The sequence below is a fragment of the Dromaius novaehollandiae genome, chromosome 4 (assembly GCF_036370855.1).
Source record: "Dromaius novaehollandiae isolate bDroNov1 chromosome 4, bDroNov1.hap1, whole genome shotgun sequence".
Taxonomy (NCBI): Eukaryota; Metazoa; Chordata; class Aves; order Casuariiformes; family Dromaiidae; genus Dromaius; species Dromaius novaehollandiae.
The window spans coordinates 78,621,717-78,645,740 of NC_088101.1; the positions used below are offsets into that span (position 1 = coordinate 78,621,717).

At 37.8% G+C, this 24,024-nt stretch overlaps 2 protein-coding genes across 2 annotated transcripts in view; both read left to right on the top strand.

Moving 5' to 3' along the window:
- The first annotated feature begins 7,639 nt into the window (after positions 1 to 7,639).
- On the top strand, positions 7,640 to 16,733 carry HAUS3 (HAUS augmin like complex subunit 3). Its single transcript, XM_026112780.2, has 5 exons — positions 7,640 to 7,920; positions 9,461 to 10,502; positions 11,687 to 12,120; positions 13,783 to 14,011; positions 15,314 to 16,733. Exons 2-5 carry the CDS (start codon positions 9,579 to 9,581, stop codon positions 15,545 to 15,547), a joined length of 1,821 nt encoding a protein of 606 aa, XP_025968565.2. The 5' UTR covers positions 7,640 to 7,920; positions 9,461 to 9,578; the 3' UTR covers positions 15,548 to 16,733.
- A 71-nt stretch (positions 16,734 to 16,804) lies between these two features.
- Positions 16,805 to 24,024, top strand: part of POLN (DNA polymerase nu) — a 108,660-nt gene continuing 101,440 nt past the window's right edge. The window contains exons 1-3 of the mRNA XM_026112781.2: positions 16,805 to 16,904; positions 18,497 to 18,643; positions 22,815 to 22,888. Of these exons, the coding sequence (XP_025968566.2) occupies positions 16,805 to 16,904; positions 18,497 to 18,643; positions 22,815 to 22,888 (321 nt within the window). The remainder of the gene's footprint in view (positions 16,905 to 18,496; positions 18,644 to 22,814; positions 22,889 to 24,024) is intronic.

A 24,024-nucleotide genomic window follows, 5' to 3' on the forward strand; every position in this document is an offset into this window, starting at 1 on the left:
AGGCCCCCAAGAATCCAGAAGGACAAAGTTTTTATCTGGTATTTATGGACAAGTTTCTATCCAAAACATTAATTTCTTAGTGTAAGATTTGGGATGAGAAAAATAGATTTTTTTTTGCTTGTTTAGCAGCCAATACAACTTGCATCTGACTTAAAGAACTAAGGCTTTTCCTGACCTTAAAGGGTATTGCTTTTCTTGACATTAATGGGTATGAGTTCAGCTGTACCAGTTTCAGCTTAATATCATTTGTAAAAAAGTTGTTTCTGTTGATCTAGGTACTACAAATAAATTACTGTGATAAAATATCAGCATTTTGAGCATTTTGCTGTACATTATGCTTAATTGATTTCTGTGAATGTCACTTAAGTGCCAAAAGATCAGGCCTTGGAAATTGAAAGCTGCGAAGTTGTGTGTATGTAAAGTCAGGCTGCAAACACGTTCCTGTTCATTACCCCAAAGCATGTCTAGCTGCACGATGTACTTCTCCTTTTCTTGCAGGTATTTATTTACAGCAGTCTCCACTAGTGTGAGAAGTGATTATTTCACTTTACTACATTAAAACAGACCGATAATGATCACTGAAATTTTCCATCCTCATAGATCATCCCTGTGGAAAAAACATTAAAAAAAATACCCACTGTACACTTCTATTTTATGATGGTATCGATAAAGTAATGTCTGCAAAACAGATTATTTCAGAAACCTGTTATGCTTGCTTACTACTAGAGGCTGTTGTTTTTGTTTGTGTAAGAGCCAAGAACAGTGTTGATGCCTAATTCACTAACGGTGCGCTTTCCAAATTCATGGAAGGAGAATTGAATTAGATTTATTTTTTTAAAGAAGAGTTGCAGTCGTTATAAAACTAATGAGGCAAACATATCAGAAGTTAATAGAAGTTTCATCAGCAGTGAAATTAGTCAATTTGCAAAAGTGACTGACTAAATGCAATATTCTTAATTGGTAGCTGCAAAGCAACATATTAAGTGTGTTATGTAGCTACCTAAAATTAAAATGCAGGGCATATATGTATTAAACAGAAACTGTTAGAAACTATTGGTAATCTTGGCTGTTCTTTTTATCTAAAACATTATAAATTAATCCCAGCAAAAGCTTCCTGGGGGTGCATGTGCACCTAGAGAGTCGCCGTTTAGCAAAGCAGAGTAAAGGCAACTAATTTCGGAATTTCTTCCTGCCATTTTGCATACAAGGTGTGAAATGTGGTTACACGTAATTCATGTAATTGAAAGGGTCTGTGCAATAAGCATTTTTAAGTGATGGTATTTCAGAGCACATGCACTGAAAGAAAGCCTTCTGCTGTACCCGTTAGTTCACTGCTCATATTATCTCAAGGTGTCAGCGGGTGGGTTCTGTGCCAGAGCCATTGGGACCTAGAGCCAACAGGGCCGGTTCATAGTCTGTGAGATGTATTATATTGTAAAGACTCATTTGTACACACGTACATGGTGCTTGCTACGTTCTGTAGCACACGGAGTATTGTGTTGTATCATTATCTCGTCAAAATATAAATACAAATTTTTATACCTTTTTGTTGTGGCTTTCAGTTTTTTATAATTTTTCATCATTTGTTTTTTGTGTACCGTGTTTCTCCTCTTTGCAAATCTCTTCATACAGGTTTAATGACTACTTAATAGGGAGCTCACTGAGTTTTACCTATTCAAATTAATAGCATGGTATTAAGTTTGGAGTGCTATTTAAATTAAAGTTATTACATATGTTGTCCCACTGTAACTCCAATAGTCATTATTTGTCTCTAACCATAGGTGCTGTATAAATTTCCACTATTGCATTTCTGAAGACAAACCAAACTCTAAAACAAAGTGCAAATTGAAATGCATTAGCTTTTGTTCTAAATAATTACACTGGAAATCACTCCAGCTCTGTACAAGATACCAAAAAAGAAATGTTAAGAGGCAGTCTACGAGTTCTGCATGCGTATTTTGTTAGAATGAATATGAAATTCACATCACAAGTGACATAACCAGACAATACCCGAAAATTTTAGCTTGTTACTAGAGGGAGGGAAGGGGGTGGGGAACAGAACTGAAGTGCGTTTGCAAATTGTATCATTTTATTTTCAACTGTAATGTGTGACATCTTTCTTTTTCCCCCCGTGTGTCAAGAATATTTTATTTTAATATAGAGCGTTCTTAAAAATATACAAATAGTAGTTTTAACTTGAAATCATGGCAAGTAGTTTGTCAATAGGTTTATGCTTAATTCAAATCAGCTAAGCTGCTGAATCAGTAAAAACATTCATGCACAAAACACAGTAAAGCCTGGTGAAATATTTTTGTAGCAAAGCTTTATTTATACCACTATCACAGTATAAGCATAAAATACAATCCAGAAAAATCATTAGATTACTACAAATTGAACTCCAACAGGAAAAGAGATACAATAAACTTTTAACAGTATTGTATTTTGGACAGCACTACGTTATTCTGCACAAGAATTAATCAAATGGGGTAAAAGAGTTAAGATAAATGTTATGGCAGTATTTTTGTAAATCTTGTACAGTTTATGGACTGTACAGCCTCTTTCAAGACATTTGCAATGTCTTGTGATCTGTTTATAAGAAAAGTAAATTTCCGTATCTTGCTAACAATGCATGTTTCACTTTTTAATACTAAAAGTGCACAAGCTGGCATGTCAGGATGAAAATGTTGTATTTTCAAAACCAATTTAAATGGAAAAGAGCTAAAAATCATAAATAAATTCATGATGATATAACCAAAAGCTTCTTCTAGAATAGGTAGTTTGAAGTGGTTTCAGTGGCAAAGTTATTATTATCGTTATGCTTCCAGAATGTGTGAATTACCCAGCATTTCTAAGGACCCTGCTGTGACGAGAAAGGTGTGATTATGGTGTTGAGGACAGACTATGAATGAAGGGCTGGCATTACCGGTGCCAGAACGGGCTGGGTTTGGATAAGCTGAGATTGCTGCTGGTAGGAGGCAACTTTCCTTTCGCCCACTCAGTTTTTACGCTCCCCGGCTGAGGCAGCAGCGCTATTAAAGCTCTCTCGTGTGTGTGCAGCGGACCCCGTGTGCGGGGGGCAGGAGTGCTAGGAGCGGCGGGAGCAGACCAGGCAGGCGGAGGGACAAGCTGGGCTTCCCAGGCCCTGTCCAGGCTCCTGCTGGGTCCATGCGTATCTTCCCACACCAAGGTTCAGCTTCTTGTGAACATAACCCATCTGCAGACAGCTCTGCTGATCTAGGGGTTTTAATCCACAATGGGGTCGATTAAACAAACTGTATTTTCTGGGAAAAAATAACCTTGTGCAATGTATGTCTAAATATGTTAGCAGTGTTAGCCCAAAAGTGTATGGACTTTTCTTTTATTATTTATTTAAGGCATTGAATCCAATAAAGCTGAAGCAAACGAAACACTTCAGACTGCTCCTCTGGCAATACAAGGTCTCAGAATGAAATCTACGGTTCCTCTAGAGAGAGGAGTGCGCTTGTGAGAGAAAGCAAACATGCCAAATTTCTATATTCTGACTTTATTATTATAAAAATCACACTTCAGAAGCTGTGCTTAATCCAGAATATAAATTTCCTTAAAATAATGATTTATTCTTAGTACAGTGTGTTTCCAAAGATTGGTTGGTACTGCAGCAATCTGCATCGAAGACCCATAAAATCCTGCTGCTAGTAGCAGATGTGACTGTGACCATGAACAGTAGGATGCAAAACTAAAAAGTGTTTACACTGTTACAGTTCATCAGCTAAAAACTTATTTCCAAGTCTTTTATTCCAATTCTTCTTGAAAGAAAAAAAAAGCCCAAACCTAAAGCAGTGATAAGCAAAACACTTTTATATGAGTGTTCTTCATGTGACAGATGTACCTCAGTGTGAGGGTTTGTACTAACCAGCAGCAATGCCCACGTAAGCCTAGCAACTGCATGCCTCAGGTTTTTTTCTTATAGCCTTGGCTAATAGATAATCGATAGCTTCTCACTGAGGTATCAGACACATCTACGCCGTATTCTGCAGTGGAACAAATGCAATATGGCATCTGTGGAACAATGCAGAGCTTGCAGACATCTTTCCATAAGTGTCTATGTCTTAATCTGTTGGAATCCACCATAAAATGCCTTAAAAATGCGATACGCTATGTAAGCAACCTCTCCGGTTTTCAGACACAGATGCAAAGCAACTGCTCCTAGAACAAAAAAAAAGAAAGTAAGGTAAACCTTTAATTATGTTTTGACAGAACACAACCAAGAAAAAAATGATTTGGAGAAAAAGATTCTTGACCCATAAAATAGCTGCAAAACGAACATAATGAAGCATATGGGGCTGTGGTTGCATGGAGAAATGGACTACAAGAAATCCCAAAGATATGTTTGTAACACCAGCAAGGGAAAGGCTGTGGTTTAATCTCTATCCCTAAAAGCTGAGATGGTCTGACAAATGAAAATTTGTTTCACATTAGAGGCTTGTTCTTTCAAAATGAGAAGTTTAAATGCACAGTGTTCTGACCTAAAATATTCCATATCTAGCCTGAATCCCTATGCCAATGGGGATTATGAAATCCTACTGTCTGTCAACTTCTCTTTCGTCCATCTGTTCTCCTCCTCCTTTCCTTGATAACTTTTGAACCTGCAGGCTAATTTTGACCAAAGCAGAGATAGGATGGAGGCTGCAAAGATATTAAGTGATGAAAACTTTTATGAAAATCCAGTGTCTGGGTAGAAAGAAAACTAAATTATTTCCTAGACTCAATATGCCTGAAGGCAGGCATAACTGAGCTCTTAACTGCTCTGAGAGGTGGCTACCGGCCAGCAGGTATGCAGCTCCTGACCAGCTACAGAATTAGTGTATTCCCCAGCTTGCCCAGCCAGCCAGCCAGGGTACAGGTTTCGTGAAAGGCCACACAGGAGGTGGGATCTAATTTTATGTGTGAGTCCAGGACGAGGAGGAAAGAGGGAGAGGAACTGCTGACACAGGGAACTGACGATACTAGCTACAGCAATCCAGATTGCCAATTGTCCGTTTACTAAATCCTCCTTTATCACGTCTTCTTCCTTTTAGGATGTGGATTTCAATTGCAGATCTGAATGGCTCTCAGGACAGCAGGATTTTAAATTCACTACAGGACAAGCTGATTTCAGTGGCAGTAACTGACTGAACTGAAACTACATTGTCTCATGAAATAAGCTAGGGAATAATTTTGTTCCTTCTAGGTCAGAAAGATGCAATGCACTATATCTGCAAGAACATTTGAAAACTTAAGCTGGTCTAAATTGCGGCTGCATATCAGACAGTAATCCTCAGGTGAGGAATTCAACAATACAGCTCGTTTTGCCTGTGAGAACTCGCTACAAGATCAGGGTTTAATTTAGAAGTTTATCTTGCCACATAATGGACCACATTATACCAGAAATCAACATGCTACGCTTTCTCCAGGCAACAGAGGTGCTGATTTTGGTCTACAGAAATTAATGTGAGCTAGTCTCAGCTGTGCGGAACTGAAGAGGTTGCTCATTTCCCTGTGTTGATTCATCTCAACAACTGCATTAAGATCAGAGAAGCTGCACATTAAGGACAAACAGTTGGAGGGTTCAACCACCCACATACAGACCGGGTGAATGCCTCATCAGGGTGAGATGCAAAGGTAAAATTTCTGGATTCAGTAAATGACTGCTTTCTAGAGTAAGCAGCCTTAGAATTCATAAAAAAATATGTCATTCTGAATTTAGTTTTCAGCAGTGCAGAGGATCTGATTCGAGTGGGAGAGCTGCTTTGTAGTAGCAACCATGGTATAATTAGGCTTCACACTGTAACAAGAGAGAGAAAGCCAAATAAGTAGAGCATACAGATACTCAATTTTAAGAAAAGGAACTACGTTAAAATGGGATAAATGACCCCCACCCCCCAAAAATAGCAGTTCAAAATGCAAGAACCCTACAAAAAGCCAGAAAGCTCTTAAAAAATAGTGTACTAGAAGCCAAGGTAAAATGTGCAATACAAATAGAAAACAAAGTGGTCCAAAAACCCCCCTGCATGGTTCGATGTGAAAGGAGGCTATTGTGAGGAAAACCGGAAAGCCCAGAAAAACATGGCATGTGCAATGTAAACAGGAAAATAAGGAGGCAAAAAAAGAATTTGAGGAGCGTCTTATAAAGGATGCTCAAACTGTTAGTAAAATTTAATGTGACGATCAGCTCAGAACTGGCCATTAAAATTCAGAAAAGAGGTCCTGGAACCATTGCTGATAGTTCTCTGTTGGCTTAATGGGCAACGGCACCCCAAAAGCCAACAAAACAGTGGGCATTATAAGAAAAGGTATTGAGAACAAGACACAGGCTGTGACTTTGCTGCCATAGAAAACCTTGGTGCACTCACAGCTTGAGGACTGCATGCAGTCTGGTCTCTGCACCTCAAGAAAAGCACAGGGGAGTTACAAGAGGTACAGAGCAGAGCAACTGAAATAACCAGGGGACTAGAGCAGCCGCTTTGCAAGGAGAGACCAAACTTTGGAACTCTTCAAATTGGAGGACAAAGCTGAATGGAAAAAATACTTGTGGTTTTCTGAATTACTATGAAAGCAATGAGTAAAGCAAACACAGAGGTGGTATTCATCAAATCCTGCAGTATTAGAACTAAGGGTCATCCGATGATAGGAAGAGATATGTTTAAAACCACTAAAAGGAAGTACTTTTTATGTGGTGCATGGTGAAGTTTTGGAATTTGTTGCCTCATGAGGTTTTACAGTTAGACGGTATCAGCAGGTTCACAAAGGGATTAGAAAAATTCATAGCCATCAAGTCCATGAATAAACACTAAAATTACTGGGTAGGGATGTAGGTTCTGGAATCATTAATATAGTAATTTTGGAAACAGGGTGGTAACAGTGGCCAGGCCTTTCCTAAACAGTGTTTAGGGAATTACTGCTATTGCCAGGACTCCTGGGCTAGTGGTTTGGACCACTGACCTAACTGGGCATTTCTAACGTTCTTGAGCTCAGTATTTCCAGCACCTTCAGAACCACAGCTCCTTCAGCCGGGACCTCCACAGGCAAGAGCCCTTGGCTGCTTCAGCCCTTACAAAAGCACAAGGCCCTGGCTGCATTACTCTGACAGTGGTTTCACAGGACAGTTCTGCTCTGAGCCAGGAAACACGCTAAGCAGCTACAGGAAAAGGCCAGGCACACCACCATCAGGCTTTGTCTCTCAGCCTAATGAACCTGATGAGCAGAAGTGACCGAAGCCACAGTTTTGGCCGAGCTCCAGAGCGTGACGGCTCCTCCAAGCTCTCCCTCCCACACACCGGGTAGAATGACCCAACAGGGCAAAGCTCTGCAGCCCCTCCCTAGGAAATCGCTAGCGATGGTGGAGGATATATTTAAAAAAAGCGGGGGGGAAGGGCCCACGCGGCCCGTCAGAAGGCCGGGACAGCCCCGCCGCACCCCCCCAGCCCCACCAACATGCTCCTCTGCAGGGAGCACCCACACCCCTCGTGGAGCGGCCGCCCACGGCGGGCCAACCGCCGCGCATGCGCGCGGGGCACCCCGGGCCCGGCCGTTGGAGCCGCGGCCGGCGGGAGGCGGCCACGCCCCCTCGTCCCCGCCCATTGGCGCGAGTCGCGCTTGCGCGGCCGTCTCCCTTCTGAAGGACAGCGCAAGGCGGTGGGGGAGAGGAAGGCGGTTTGTGCGCGTGCGCGCGCAGGCGCGGGGGGTGGCGCCGCTGTGGCGCGCTGCCCTGCGCCGCGGGGAGGCCGCGCGAGACTAGCGCGTGGCGGGCGGTTTGAGCCGTTGGCGCTGCTAACGGCCTTGCTCCCCGCCCCGCCCCTCGCCCCGAGCGGGTGACGGCTGTCCGCGCGCTTCCTCGGTCTTCCCGCCATTTTCTGTGCCTCTCCCCCGCCCGCCTCAGGAGCTCGGCGGCTGGGCGCTGTGGTGAGTACGCGGTTGGGTGGGGTGGGGGCTTGCTCGTGCCAGAAGGGGAACGGCCGCAGCGGTATCCCTGTCTCCCCTCATGCCGTCCTGCCCCGGGACGGCTCCCGTCCGGCATCTTGTTGGGACTGTAGGCAGCGGGCGGCGGCAGCCGTGCCGCAGTTGGGACCTGGTCGGCGGGCGTTTGGGCGCTGGCCCTTGGGGAAGAGCCTCGCAGTCCCTGCTCGGGACCCTGAGGATCCCCTGCCGGTGCGGGCTGAGCTGGCCTATGCTATCGGACGTCTCCGTGCTGGGTAGCTGGGAGCGTGGGTTGCTTGTTTGGAGGTCCTGAGACGTTGGCTTGGGTGTCTGATGGCGGCCTGAGCGTGCGGCTGTGTGTGTCTGTGCCCCGCTCTCATATGCATACACAAACGTTCAGTTAGGTGCGATTCTCTTTTGTTTGTTTTATTTTGAAGGCAGTCTGTTTATAGCACGCAAGACTGAGGGCACTTGGGGACTGCGCTATGACATGGTGCTTGGATAACAAATGCTATTCTTTATATATAAGTTTATAACGCCAAGTAAAAACAGATGCCGAATTTCAGAAGAATGCATTTGCTTTTTCAGCATTTATGTCTCCCTGGAAGGTTGGCAAAGTGATTTTTTCCCCCCCCCCGGCGAAATGTATGCTAGAACCAAGGTGTTTAGCAGGATTAAACTCTAAAAAAAATTCGAATATTGCACCCCAAAAAATGCAAGCAAAGATTCCTGAATTTCTTGATAATTTGTTATGTTCTTTCCCTTTTGTTGCTCATTCCCTAAGATAGGTGGTCAATATAAAAAAAATTGTGACTTACGATTCTCAGAGGAAAAAAAAAACCCAAATCCCACCTAACAAGCCTCAAAGCTGATGTTTTGCTTTCTGGGGAAAAACGCACCTTTTTCTTGTAGCTTTTTAATTACGATTCCTCTCAGAATAGAGTATAGGCATTGTGCACAACTGTATGTGTGTGTGTTGATCAATAAATAACTGCATTATTACATTCTGACATCATATTAGAGGACTTCTTGTCCATTGTCAGAGGAAACTTTAAAATGGACGTTTGGAAGACAAGATTCTACGGGCTAAATAATAATAAAAAAATGTCATTAAGCAAGATCTTGAAGTGCAAGGTAATATCATTTTAACTGTTTTTAGAGTAAGTCGACCTCCTATCATTTTGGAAGAGGTATAAAGATTAGTTTAACGTGGGGAAAACTATATAAGTATATAGTAAACTATATCACTTTTGTAGGACATTAAATTACTCAATACTTATTCCTGTTACTTTCCAGTTAATGTTAGTATTCTCTTCTAATAGTACAGTTTATGTCAATTAAAAACGTAAGTGTGTGCAAGGATCTGGGATTTAATTGATGTCAGAAGTAGTCCTTCTGGTTTGATGACTGAAATATATTAAGGCATCCCTGAAATAAACTAGCTTTTAGACTTTGAATAGCCACTCTAATTCAAGATAGGATTCAGTTTTCTGACGTGATCTGACGCTTGCTTTTTCCTGTGCAGACTGTTTTTTATTAAAATACTGAACATTCGTTAAAAACGTCAAAAAATATCACTGGAACAATACCCCATTTTTTTTCATGTATTTGGATCTTTTCTGCTTACAAAAAACATTTTAATCATGAGCTGTGGAAGTCAGTTTGTGGAAACTCTTAAGAAAATTGGATATCCAAAAGCTGATGAGCTTAATGGAGAAGACTTTGACTGGCTGTTTGAGTCTGTGGAAGACAAATCATTTCTGGAGTGGTTTTGTGGAAATGTAAATGAGCAGCATGTGGTATCTGAAAAAGAACTGCAAGATTTCAATGATCTTCTTGAATCTGGTAAGCCCATTTTAGAAGGAAATGCACTGGATGAAGCTCTTAAAACCTGTAAGTCCTTGGATTCAAAGAACAATAGTCAGGGGGAGGAAGAAGAAAAGGAGGAACTTAAGAAATTAGAGGATGAATTTCAGACTCTTCAGAAGATGAAAAATCTTTACATTCATCGATGTAATAAGCTTCAAACGATGGCTTCTGCAAACAGCCAGATGTTACAGGCATTAAAAGGCAAAGAGGAGGAAGCACTTAAAGCTGTGAAAGAAGGACTGGGAGCGCTTACTGCAGCAAATAGTAAGCTTAATAATGAACTACTGTCTCTTATTGATGGAGTTAAGAAACTGGCCTCTTTCTTCACTGCTTCAGATTCAGAACAAGGATTAGGTCCACATCCAGTGTTTTTTTCCCAGCTTTCTTTGGACAAGTACTTGTATCAGGAAGAACAAAGCACTGCAGCACTTACCTCATACACAAAAAAACATTTTTTTCAAGGTATGTCTGAATTAGTTGAAAGTTCACATGATGAAAACTTTCAGCTTGGGGATATAAGCAAACAATTGACTTGTGATGAAACTAATGAAGTTTGTAAAGAAAGTCGTGAGATGGCTCAGCTACAAGCAGCATATATTTGTGCTCAACATCAGCTAATTCAAATGGAAGCTAAAGAAGAGAGTATGAATTCAGCTATACAGTGCGCAGAGAACATGCTTCATTCCTTAAGGACCAAGGTAAGCTGTGAAACAGGATAAAAGAGTGGAGTTTTAAACAGAGGCGGGCATGTTAAATTGGATCAGGCCTATTAAAAAGAACTGCTGAGATATTATTTTTCACTAATATTTACATAGTGAAGTTGCACTTTTTCAAAATTCTGGTCATGCTCACAGACCTCACCTTGTGAAATACCTCCAGGTTCTATAGTTTGAATTAAAGGTGCTCTGCCATATTTACCAGTTTGTATCTTCTATAATTATTACCTTTAAAAATAAAACTTAAACTAAACTGTAAAGGTACTAATAATCTTGAAATTTCAAATTATAACTGGCTCTCAGTTGTTTATGCAACAAACAAACTTAACTTAGTTAAATTTTGGGGGTATTGGGGAGCTAATATGATAAATATGTTCCTGTTTATTTTGCATAACATAAATTTGAAAGGTTTTACTTCACTGACTCTTTTGAAGCTCAAGTATTTGTAATATGGTGGCATTACAGTGCTGTGTTTTACATACCAAATAGATAAATCAGGTAGTTGAAGCACTAGAGATCTCTCAATAAGTGAATGGCAGGCAAATATAACTAGTGGAATTTAAGAATGTGAAAGAGTCCTAACAAAAGGAGGAAAATTAACTTATGCCACACTCATGGCCTGTCTCATGAGTGGCATCGTGTCAGGGTCTTTTTTTTCCCCCCCCATTTATAGATGTCTAGCTTATAGGGCCTGATTGGTTAAACTAATTCAAAAAACATAAATTCTAAACTAATTTGAAAAAAGATAGATTCAGATAGCAGTGTTGAGTCCATCCAGCTGAATTTAAAAATATGTATGTTTGCATAAGAGATTATAGTTAGACATACTTGAAATCTGTGTGCTAAGCAAAATACAGATCTCATTTTTTTTCCACAATAAGCTGTTTTCCAGCACTGCAATAGAATGGAATTCCTATTTATTGAAATACTTTTATCTGAATCTGACTTTTAAATCACTATTTACCTTATGATATGTTGTACAGGTCTGTAAAGCTGCTTGTGGAGTTTTCATTTAATTTTGTATCTTGTCAGTGATTTTCATATGGCATAAGTGTATAGTCCTTCAGTGAACTGGAGTAAGATACATTAGGGAAGTGGTATGAAGAAAGACGAGCAAAAATGTTAGGGACCCATGAGGAAATTGACAAAAATTTTGCTTTATGCAGGGTATTGAAAAAGAAAACCTTGAGGCCAGAATACCTAGTTTAAATGATGAGATTTCAACACTTAAAAAACATATAGCTCAGATAAACAACGAAGATCTGCCTTCCCTTTTGAAAGAGAATGCTCGACTGTTGAATGCGCCAGTGGTGAAAGGAGACTTTGACCGTCAGATTGCTCGGCAGGACTATTACGCTTCAAGGCAAGATGAAATATGCCACCATTTGATAAGACAGAAAGCATCATTTGAACTTATTGAGCTAGCTTACGAAATTGAATTGAGGAAACATAAAGACATTCATTGTCAACTTCAAAATTTGGTAGAGTATCTGAAACAGAGCAGTAATGAGCTGGAACAGAGACTGGAGACGATGTCTGAGCTAGCTCAACATGGAAAGCCAAGGGACACTATTGGTTCAAAGGATGATTTCTCTCGTAGGTAAGTGTTACAGTCACCGCTGAACTTTGATTTACTTTAAGCTAGTACTGGGGTGATAAAATCTTAGGTAATCTAAGGTTAAGTTGTTAAGTTGTTTGATTCTTAGTTACTGAGAAGCTCTAATTAGCTATAGCAAATACTTGAAAGTCCCCAGGACCGAAGCCTTTGAGATACGAGATTTGCCTCTTGGACATCCTTTGAAAAGTTCTGTTTAGGTTTGTCTGAAGAAAAGCTGTTCAAATTTCCATCTTGTTAATGTTGCTGAAGCTTTCCTAAGCAATATCCAGAATAAAATGAATGTTCAAAGCCAATCCTGTCCTATACGCTGATCTAAGACCTCTTGAAAGCTATTCTGTAAGTGTAAATGTAGAGAGCTGTTAATACAGTAATTTCTCAGATTGTGTACGTGGCTTCATCAGCTTAGCTTGCAAAACCCCCAGTGTTGTAGAGGAGAGGAACAAATCCCGGAACATATGAAATGTGTTTAGCTCATTGTTACTGCTTCTTGATTTGTCATCTGACTTCTGAGTCCTGTCACCCATGTTTTTTCACCTACTGATTAAGTCTCCTTGTACTGCAGGTGATAGTAGGAATGTGTGCTGTCTTGCTGTCCCTTCAAGACTCTGAACCATGAGGCATGTTGTATAATTATAGGTGTTTTAATGTCAGACTTTTCTCCCTTCCTTAAAAAGGTGTTTTAAGTATCTTTAATAACTTATATTAAGCGGTAGTTGGATAGTCTTGAGCAGTGAAGGAATACCAGAATAAGGTAGTGTTAATTTTGCTCCCCTTGTGCCAATAACATGTTGACAGTGATTTTGTTCAGGTTTATTATTAAATCTCCAAATCATTGAATCAGGACGCTATCTGACTGCCTTTTAAAGGCTGGCCTTAGTGTTCATGATTATGAAGAGAAGCTAAAAAAAGTTATAAGCCCTAAAGGGTTTGTAAACAGAAGACACTTGTATGAAACTCAGTTACTTTTGAAATATAACTCCTGCTCTTATTAAAGCCAATCTGATTCCTTACTGGGGTCCAACTCATGCTGATTTTAATATGCAGAGTTGGTAGTAACAACTGAGAAGTTTTGAGTAAACATATTAGTCTCTTCCTGATGTGGTTAAGAATATAGTTTGGTATAGCAACTAAGTATTGCTGTCTTTTGCATGACTCATAACTTCTTGGAGAATTTCATAGCTGTCTCTCCATAGATAGAAAAAGGGAATTAGTCCAGTAAACTTGAAAATGTCATAGAGACTTCTCTTATTTTTCATTGGCCACTGAAGTCTGTTGTTTTTCAGCACTTAAGAAAATTGGGTCTTATTTTGCTTGAAAAATTTCCTTTGAAATATAGGGAAATAGGTTGTAAAAGCATACTTTGTCAGCTTCCTTTGCCATTTGGTGTGTAGTTACAAACTGTTATTTTGAAGTTTCATTTCTGTTACTTTATTTTAATGTTGAAATACTTTAGACTCATATTAACTATGCACTAGCTATGTATAGATAGAGCATTATAGTAAGAGTACCTGAGCAGTACTGTCCTTTACTAGTCCTCAGTCTGACTCCTCAGTGAGCATGAAAAAGCTTTCTCTTGACTAATCAAATAATGCCTGGAATGCTTAAGAAACTTAATGCCTATATGTCTAACTTTATTTGTTACAGGCTATACCAGCTTCTGGAAGGAGAAAATAAGAAACAACAATTGTTTAAAACATATGAAAGCCTTGAGCAGATGGCTCAGAAGTTAAAGCAGGACTGTGTTGCAGTACAAGATCAGCTAGCACTGTCTTCTCAAGAACAGTCTCTCTTTTTGTCCAAGCTAGACAGTGATATAGATACCCTTTGTGATACTCTGTATTGTGGAGGAAATCAAATATTACTTAGTAGTCAGGTAAGTTCTTACGCAGTGGCTTCTAAAATTATTACGCTCATGCATGTCCTTTTGCTGAGATGAATATAGCGTGAAGGTTGTTGTAGGTGCACAAACTGGTTACTGCATTTTATTACAATAATGATGGTGATGGGCTTAGTTACGTTGTTTTTAGCAAACTGCAAATACGGGATTTTACGTATGTTGACAGATAACTTTTTGAATCTGAGAAAATAGCTGCATCTAATTCTTTTAAATCCTTTCAAAAGCATATACTATCATGTATTACTAATAAGTTTATGGTATGGGAAGTATGTCTTCCAACTAACATGTCACTAGAAAATTTATTTTAAATTTCCTTCTATTTCAGAGAATACCCCCCCATCCCTGTTACCTGTAATAGCTATACGATTTGGTTCGGCCCCTTAAAAAGCCTGGTGTTGAGTGGCTCCTTGTGGACAAAATAAGGGTATCAGAATTTTGAAGTGGGAAATCCAGCTACAGAACTTGTTGATGTTCCTTTTAGAACATCTTTTAAGAGAGGATAGAGATTTTTAAATGCAACTTGTTACAGCTTCTCAATAAATAGTAGATATCTCAAAAGTGGATTGAGAGAAGGTTTCTGTTATGTAATAATTCCTTAGTTAAATACGTAAAAATATATTCAACACTGCCATTTGTAAACTGAATTTGCAACAGACAGAACAGTTTTTATTGAAAAATGAAACTTTGTATTTAGGACAATGCCTGTTTAGGGATTACAGGTTATTAAATCCATCAAATAATGTATTTTATTGTCTCAAGCACTATCACCTCTTAAAACATAGTGATATCTCTTTCTGTGGATACTGTTTTCTCAAGAAAAGTAGTTTATTTCCTTTAATTAGGAGATAATGTGCAAATAGATGACTAGCCTACCTACCCTGAATTATTATAATAATAATGGGAAAATTTTAGCTGCTAATTACAGGTTTCATTTTAAATTTGAATTCTTTTTTGTTCCTTTAAGACTTGACTAACTGTAAATACTTGAATAAAAATGTCATTCAACCGTCTTTATCTGGTAGATGGCCAGATTCTCATGGTCTTAACTTGTCTGTTTTACTAGACAAGTAAATGAAACTAAATTCTCGTAACCTGATGCGAGTACCTCAGAAGTTGCACAAAGTGAATGGAATCCTTTATATCCTGTATTTCTGTTGTTTTTGATGAATTGTTTTTATAAAAATCATTTATCAAAGGAGGTGGCTTCCAAAAACAGAAGGCTTTTCTATTTGTATTAACAATGCTAAAGTAATAAACTTTGTCTTGTATTTCTGTTAGGAACTTACTGAGCAGTTTCATCAAATGGAAATTCATTTAAATGAATTAAATCAGCTCATTATGGATCTTCTTGCTGATGTAAAGACAAAGAGAGACTTTTTAGAATCTAATAAGCTGCATCAGATGGAAAGAAACTTGTATGTGTATTTTTTCAAAGATGAAGACCACTTGAAAGAGATGGTGGAGAAGCTTGAGCAACAGTCTAAGGCTAAAATCAGTGGTCTAGAAGATTAAAGTTTCACTACCAATGAAGTTCTTCGTACTTAAACTTAAATGTACCGTTAAGATACAAAAACATGTTAATGAAAACTGTCTTCAGGTTTATGGAAAAATAAGTATTAGCTTATCAAAGCTAACATTTGTCTGTCATTACAACGTATGTTTAGCTGCCACAGTTATCAAGTTTGGATTACATACCGCTTTATGGGTTTTGGCAGCTGCTTGCTGAGTTCACATTTCAATTTTGTCAAAGTTTTTTTTGTTATGAGAGAGTACACTGGGTACTTAATGAATTACATAACAGACTGCTCTTCTGCTAGCCTGTATGTTGATTTCTGTTATGTTCAGCATAGTGCAAAACGAGGTTTCATGCCCTTGAGATATGTCTTCATGCATGCTACGAACCTTTCCATATGTGATCTGAAAAGTACATGTGGGGAGAAGGCATTCCAGATTTTTGAACATGAATGTACTGTGCTCCTTCTGAAGAGGGAAGTTCTCCAAGGCAAAAATTTTGTGATTGCTTCCCTTGCAGTTCCTCTAAGAAGATACAAGTTTTTTTGGTTGTTTTTTGTTTTGCTTTTAATGTAGAAATGTGTTGGAATAGGTAGCAAAATCTGTGGTTTATTTACCAAGACTATCTGTTTTAAGGTTGTTTTTAAGACTGTTCTTATCTTCTGATTTATCTTATGGTCAGTCTTCTCCATTGAAACCAGTCCGTACTCATACCAGGCTGTTCAAAGAAAAAAGTTTCCCTTTTGGACTTGAGGCTTTTTGAGAATCTTTTGTTACAGCAAGTTTGGAATTTGCTCTATAACTTATAATGATGTGCTTTTAAACTTCAGAGTCTCAGTGCTTTTGGACTTCTGCTTTCACTGCTTTGACTGTTTATCAAATTCTTTTATTGTATCCTAGTACAGCAGCGGAATTAAATATGTTTTTGTAGTATGATAACTTTAAGTCTTTTGTATGTTGATGGGGATCAGCTGTGTTTGCTTTCAAATGTCAGACATTGATAATGGGAAGAAAATTAGTATTAGCATTATCTTCAGTTACACTAACTTTCTATTTTGATTGCAGACTTTTACCCATTATATAACTTATTTAAAAATACTGCATTTCTTTAACTTACTGGTTGGATTTTGTGCTGCTTAATACTATACATCATGTTTATTATTAAATGTTAAATACTACAATTTAAGATCAGTGTCGTCACTACTTAAGGCAAGTCTGTGTGTTGGTTTGTGTATCCTGACACATGTTGTCTGTCTTATGTTTAGTTTGCTAGGTTCTGATTTTGATATGCTCCCTGAATTTGAAGACTGGTGCTTCCCATCTTGGAAAACTCAGGGAGCATTTTTACCCTGTGCAGGTCAGAAACGTTGCAGTTTTATAATAAGAGTTAGGAAAAGGTGGGCAGGGGAAAGATTATACTTTTGACTCTTGTAATGTTAGGGAAAGGAAAGCCATTCTCTCCCCTTTCCCACTTTGCATGCTTACTGTCAAATAACAAACCAGCTTGCACCCTACAGTGCAGTGTTTTGTCCAACAAAATTGTATATTTTTCACTGTTTCCTTCAGTAGTTTCCATGAAAGTCAGTTCCTCATGACTTCGCATCATGCAGTATCAGAATGCTTTCTCTGTAAGGGTTATGACCACAGGTATATTACGACTCCTAGGATATCTCCCTATTTTACTTTTCTTTAGGGTTCTGAAGTGCTGTGCTATTCATTAAAGGCCTGGCTGAATACTAGTCTTGGGATTTTCTCCTATCTGGGACTAGTTGCTGCTAGTAACGTGCTAGTCACTAACAAGAATTTTGAGATACTTTTCAGCTTCTACAACATTGAGGCTCCAACTGATAATCAACTTGTAAATTAGGACTATTACAGAGAGCTTTGGGACAGATCTTACATATATAGGGCCAAACAGACAATTTTGACTTGTTTGAGCTAGACATAAGCTAACCAATGCAGCTTTATAGGTATACCTGTTTGAATTGAGTTATAAGTGTCTGTATTTTGTAGATATTCAAACTTGCAGTCTGCCTGTGGTCCTGAGCTGAGAAAAATACTTCCCTGTGAACAGAAAGAAATATTGTCTGCTTGATGGTTGAACTTGACAGTGTATTTGTGCACTGGATTTAGTGAGAGAAGCTCAGAGTAACAAGTGAATAATTACAGCCCTGTATAGGAATAATTTTCTTAACTGTTGATAGAGCAATTCACTTGTGTACAGCCTGAACTGTATAAGAATTTTTAAAATGTTATGTGATTATCTTGTGTTTGTGGTAAGTCTTATGCGTTGTTTTGATCTAGTTCTCTAAGGTCAACAGTCATCTGTATGGACATCTTTAATTCTCCCAGATGTCTTGTATCTGTGGGCTATCCAGTTATTCTGTATGCAAGTATTACAGAATATGACTACAGGACAACTGGAAAAACAAGTGTTATTAAAAAAGGATAAAACTCAGGGCAGTAATAACTGCAGTAAAAACTTGCAGATACTTCAATGTTGTCAAGCTATTTCTTAAACTGACAAATGAACTGTAGTAACTACTTCAGTATTTTTGAATTAATAGTACTTGATTATATCCATAACACAGGATTTAAGGAATAGAGGTTTCTCTTTTATTAGTGATGTTTTCTGCAGAAAAATACTTACCTTTGAATATCATGATAGTAACCCTTCTTTCTTTCATCTTGTCATGGTGCTATTTTTTGTAGTTTTTTCCTGAAGTGCTGTTGTTTTCTTTCCTTAGAACCTGGGTAACATTTTTATAGCCTGGCACTGGCGCACAAACCAATAATGTAAATGTATGCATACACTAGAAATGGACTTGTTTAAAGACATTGTGTGGGGGGGTGTATTTCAAATATACATTATTATTAATTCTTATAACTGCTGACTATATTTTGTGGCCCTAATATTTTGCATAATTCATGTGTGTATTCTGTGTTTAGGTTTAATCATAAAAATGGAGCATTACACATCATATGTAGGATGTGAGATTTCTAAAGTGCCTTTATCTGATATTGCTCAGAGGATTATGTCAGCTTTGCAGTCTGTTCCTGTAGGAGAAGCTCAGACTAGCAGAAAAAATGACCAGAGTGAGTAAAACTTAGTCTGTTCAAATATTTCTATTTTCAGTTGAAAAAACAAACTGATTCCAAAGGTTTTGAGCTATAATTGTAGCTGAGAGATGTGGCAAAAGTACAGTTAAAAAATTTTGTGCAGAGGATAGACCTTAACAGAAAACATAGCATTAGGTCTCCAAAACTTAGAAACAATCACTGTGCATAAATTGTCTTAACCGAATGGTATTTTATCCTAATTTAATGAGCTTCTCTCACCTTCCTCAAGGTGTTCATAGCCTTCTCCCCTCACCCCCACTGTGCAACTTGGCCTTTAAGCCTCTAGTAGTATTACTTCTATTTGTATACCTTGAATGTACACTTGGTCACAGATGGTAAATTGAAATATAGATGGTTCCAGGGTACTTTAGTTTATTAAGATTAGACTGTGTCTACTAAATGCTGGTTCTAGCTGTAATGATTCCAAACAACTTGAAACATCTTTTTATGGACTCTGATATTTTTAGTGGATCTTCCCTTAGCAAGCTATTTTAATTCACTGTGTAGATATCAAAGTATTAAGAAATACTAGCTAACTAGTAATCATAATTTTTTAACTTTCTAAGGATTTTTTATCTTTGATCTGTAAATCCACACATATGGGTTTAAACTGAAAAGAGGTTTTGTATAAGCTCTGCTTTAAACAGCCTATCTGTAGATATTCTTTTTTATTATGAACATTTAAAATGTTACTGGAATTCTCCTGTGGAGCGCCAAGCAATACCTGAATGTATTTAAAACAAACAAAAACCAAAACAAAATCTCCAGTCCCCATTTAAAAAAAAAAAAAAGTGAGTGTTTAGGTACACAGTTTTTTTTTTTTTTTTTTTTTTTTTTTTTTTTTTTTTTTTTAAAGGCTGTAGTTGTTTGAGAAATATCCTGGGACTTTTCTGATTGATAATGCTGTGTCAGTGCAAGGACTTAGGATATGGCCAGTACCCTCAATTTCACTGTTTCTTTCTTCCTAACCTTTTTTCCTACATAAAATAAAACTAGATGACAATTTCAAACTTTGAATTAACTAATAAATTAAATGTATATGTTAACTATAATCTAGACTGGATATTTAAAGGTCACTAGAGAAGCTGGGAACTTGCAAGAATGCCTGTGAACTCTCCAGACTTGTGTCTGTTCTTTAACTAAACATATATTCACTAGTAAAGCATAACCTAGAGCTTCCTGTGAAATTATAGAAGGAAGAGCTAACAGAAGTCACAGTGGTAGAGCGAATAAGGTAATATTAGAAGTGCCTAAACAGGTCTTTGACACTAATGGATACGAGGAGGGTCTTGCAAGGTGAAGTTTTAAACCTCAATTCTGTGTATTTTGTAGTCTGTCAGTCTGGGAGCCTTGGGAATGATAATGAAAGTTGGATTTCTGCTTAATTTCAGTAGTCTGTTTTCAACTATATTCTAGAACATTATTTGGTCAACTAGATTTAAGTCTAACATTTGTTCCTGTATGCCTGGTGTTCGCTGCAGCCTCAGTTTTACATAAATAACAGTTCAGACTAGTCTTTCAAGAACACAGAATTAGATTAGTGGAACCTGATGGTGTAGCAGTGAAAAGGTAGTTGATTGCTGTGTAAATCAGTGTGTTTATGTGAAAATAATACACTTGGACCAAAAAAATTGAGGTTATTTTACAGAAAATCAGACCTTTGTTCTGCCTTAGCTTCATTGCTTTTTACTTCTCTTGCCACCTTGTTGATTTCCCCTCTAATTTTCCTGGTTGATGTTGTGTGTTTTACAGCTATGAACTCTGTACTGTGTAATATCTATATAGGGTTATATTGTCTGCTCTTGATCTATTAACTCTTTGTCAAGCTGTAAAAATTAGAGGTGTTTTTTTTTTTTTTTTTTTTTTTTTTTTTTTTTGGAAATACTGTGAAGGTGTCTAGTATCTTTAGCCACAGGAGCTTGCTGTCATCTTTGTGGGTCTCCTAAATCATTTTTTACTGGGGAGTGAAAGAACAGTGTAAGCAGTTAGTGTTGCAACATGTCAGATGACTAGCTTTTTTGTTCTTGTTTTCCATTTAGTAATTATGCTTTTCTGGCATACAGGCTTAAGAACAAATGTATAATTTGAATTGCTTTTAAAAATAGCTATAGCTGATTAAAAGTGGATCTAGAGAGAAAAATGTTGCAGTTCCTTTTTAAAAAAAATCCATCAGGTTGGTCTGTTTCAGACTGTATTGGACTGTATTTTATTGATAGAATCTTTAGAGATTAAATTCTACTTACTGGAGAAAAACCTGATTGTCTTTAAATGATAAATACTGTGTTCAAATAGGACAAATGTCTGTGACGTTGTAGTAGTGGATGAAATTCTGTGGTTATCTTGGTGGTAGTGCTTGTAATAGGCCTATCCAGCCTTAAAAATGAGTTTGAAGGCAAGAATGAGTTTCTGCTGCCATCTGGTGATGCTTTTTCATAAATTGAAAGTTGGAGGTTGCCTAAGTGTTTAGATACATCATGTTGAATACTGTGTACTGAAGGAGGTAAATGTAATCCTTATCTCAGTAAGCTGAATTTGTCAAGAAAAGGTACCTAGACGTGATGAAATTAAAAGTTACTATAGAGTTACTATACAATATACTTTATACAGTAGCTGGCATTGTTAAATGTCTTGTCAAGAAAAACAAATCTAAAATATTTGAAGCTACAGATACAGCTATGCTGTATCTGCTATTTTTAAAGGTCTGGTTAGAGGTCTGAGCTAATTACTACCACAAATAACTGATTATACACGTGCACTAACACGAATTTATCTATAATAAAGTAATACACCTAGTTTCTTCTGGAGACTAAACTAAATAGTCTTTTAACATCTTTTGTTAGTCTTTTAAGCACAAGGTCTTGGTTTTCCTTGTCAAAACTCTTAAAAAAAAAAATTCAGTAAATGGGAATAAATTCTGTTATACTTTGCTTGATGTCTGTCATCAGCATGTTTGAAATGTTTAGTTTCACAATATGGTTTGCTGCTGGTAGTGCAAATTTTGTAGCTGAAAGAACAGTGGAATATTGTACTCTGTATGGACCAGGAATTAGAAAGGGACAAAATGTGTATTTTTGTAGTGGGGTTTCTTTTGGCTGCACAAGAAAAGAATCTGGAGATAAAGGAATTCTAATTCCAGATTCCAGAGAGGCATGCACTTAAGGAGAGTTTTGCTTTTCCCTGTTCTTCCTCTTCCACCTATTGAGTTTCTAACTACTGCCATACTGTTATCCTTTGTTCTTTTATTCCACGCTTTCTTGCTGCTTGAGGCCTCTTGGAAATGTAGATGGCAGAAGAGAGAAGGCATGTCCTAGCCATTTTGTTGAGCACGGTGCAGAGTCTTGATGTGTGCTTTTACAAAGCCTTCCTTAAACGGCTACATCAGGCTGCTTTCAGGACTGGAGACTGCATCTCTGGTAGTTCAGTGCTGTGCCCAAACTAACAGCTGTGCTTGGGCCAGGGTTTTTTCTCAGGCCTAGCACTGATAGTCATCTGGTTTCTTGTTGTGTTGCTAGTCATTATATTAGCTTTCTATATTTTTGATATATCTGAATTTTCCTTGCTCTCAGTTCTTGTCTGGCCTCATGATTGCCAGGATAAGCAAAGTGAAAAACCTATCCTCTCAAGATAGAACATGTTCAACTCTGTAGGGCATGGTGTGGCAAAGATGTGTATGCAAATAAAGCATCGTACTGAAGAAAATTTTGGAGAAGAAAATTCTGCTTAATTCCAAGAAAAAAATTAAATTGTGATACGTGTGGGGTTTTTTCTCCCCCATGTCCAGCTTTTACTTTGACCTAAATGGGCTGTGTTTTCTTGAAAGAAGGCAATATGTGTACCTGCAGTATTATGGTAATGCCTCCTCTAAACACCGTGAAAATAATGTTTATCTGCTTTGTAGTAACGTTTGGTTGGTTTTTTTTTTTATCTTAATGGGGAAAGAACACTTTTGTATATGCGTGTTTAAGAACTTGAAGGGCCATTTTGAGCATAAATGGTATTAATTTGAGGAAAACAGTTGCCATGGAAAACTTGATTTCAGATATTTTGGTAAAAGTGTAAATAATATAACACTGTATGTAACCTGAATTATGTGCATTGCCGTCACCTTCACCTATATTGTAAAATGTTTTCCATTTTTTTGTTAAAGGTATAGAGAAGACAAAGGAAAATAAACTAGGTGATAATGATGCACATCTGGAAAATGAAAAGGCAAGCTGTAAGGTATACTGTAAGATTGAAGAAATCGCTAAAGCAGTGTTTTTATAGAAGGCTTTACTCTTTCCTAACAAGATATATCACTATACGTTGTGTATACTCATGGTTCAGATAAAAACTTTTCTCTGTTGTCTTATCTTGCACTTGGCATCAGCATGCCTGTGAGACTCTTGGCTGCACTTCTGTTGTCCTTTTTATAGGAAGTTAGTCTGTCTTGACAGATTGATCAGAAGTAAATGAGGTAACAACGTTTAGATAGTTATCAGGGTTTAAAAGTGTTCTTAAACCTCTGTCACTGAAAAATCACTGGCACTCCCAAAAAACTTTTCTGAAATGCAACAGGCTTCTTTTCACAGTAATAGAGAAATGGCTTATATTTTGTGAACTGTCATCTTGCATCATCCATAACCAGTATGGCTTGTATAATGCCCATGTGGCCTACAGCAGAGTGATTAGATTCTGTGGCCTTTGCATAACTTCTAAATCAGTACATCACTTAGTATATTAAATGCCCTGAAAGAAACTGCATAAATGAAGCTAAAGCATTATTTTATTAAGTGGGTATAACCATATAGGAACTAACTATTTTTGTCCTTCTTTAACAAAAGGACATTACTTTTCTACAAAATAAGCTTAAAGAATACACACAACATATCTTACCAAAAAAAAAAAAAACCAACAAAAAAAACCCAAAAACACCCCCAACTTGTTCTGGGAACCTAAATGTGTATTCTTTCACTGACATTAGCAAAATTAAAGATTTGAGAGATCACTGCAGTTTTCCTGGTGGCTATACTGCATTCCACAGATGTTAACAGCACTGTTCTGTCCTTTCCAGAGTTGCTAATGGCATGTCCCTTTTTCTGTTCTGTAGGTGTTACCTGTCTTTTTTCTCTTAATTAAGTGTTGTTTTAATCTGTGTTTTCTTGTAAGATGAAGCTTTTTAAGCTATAGTTTTGCAGCAGTGGTTTTATAGCACTGTATGTCCAAGTTCCTTCCATAGAGTGGTACTAGTTGTTAAATAATCATAAAGTGAACTAATTCAGAGAACTGATTCATATGAAAACTGGTTTCATAGTACAAAGTTTTTTTTTGTTTGTTTGTTTGTTGAATCATGTCCCTCAACTTGGTTTAATGGGCAT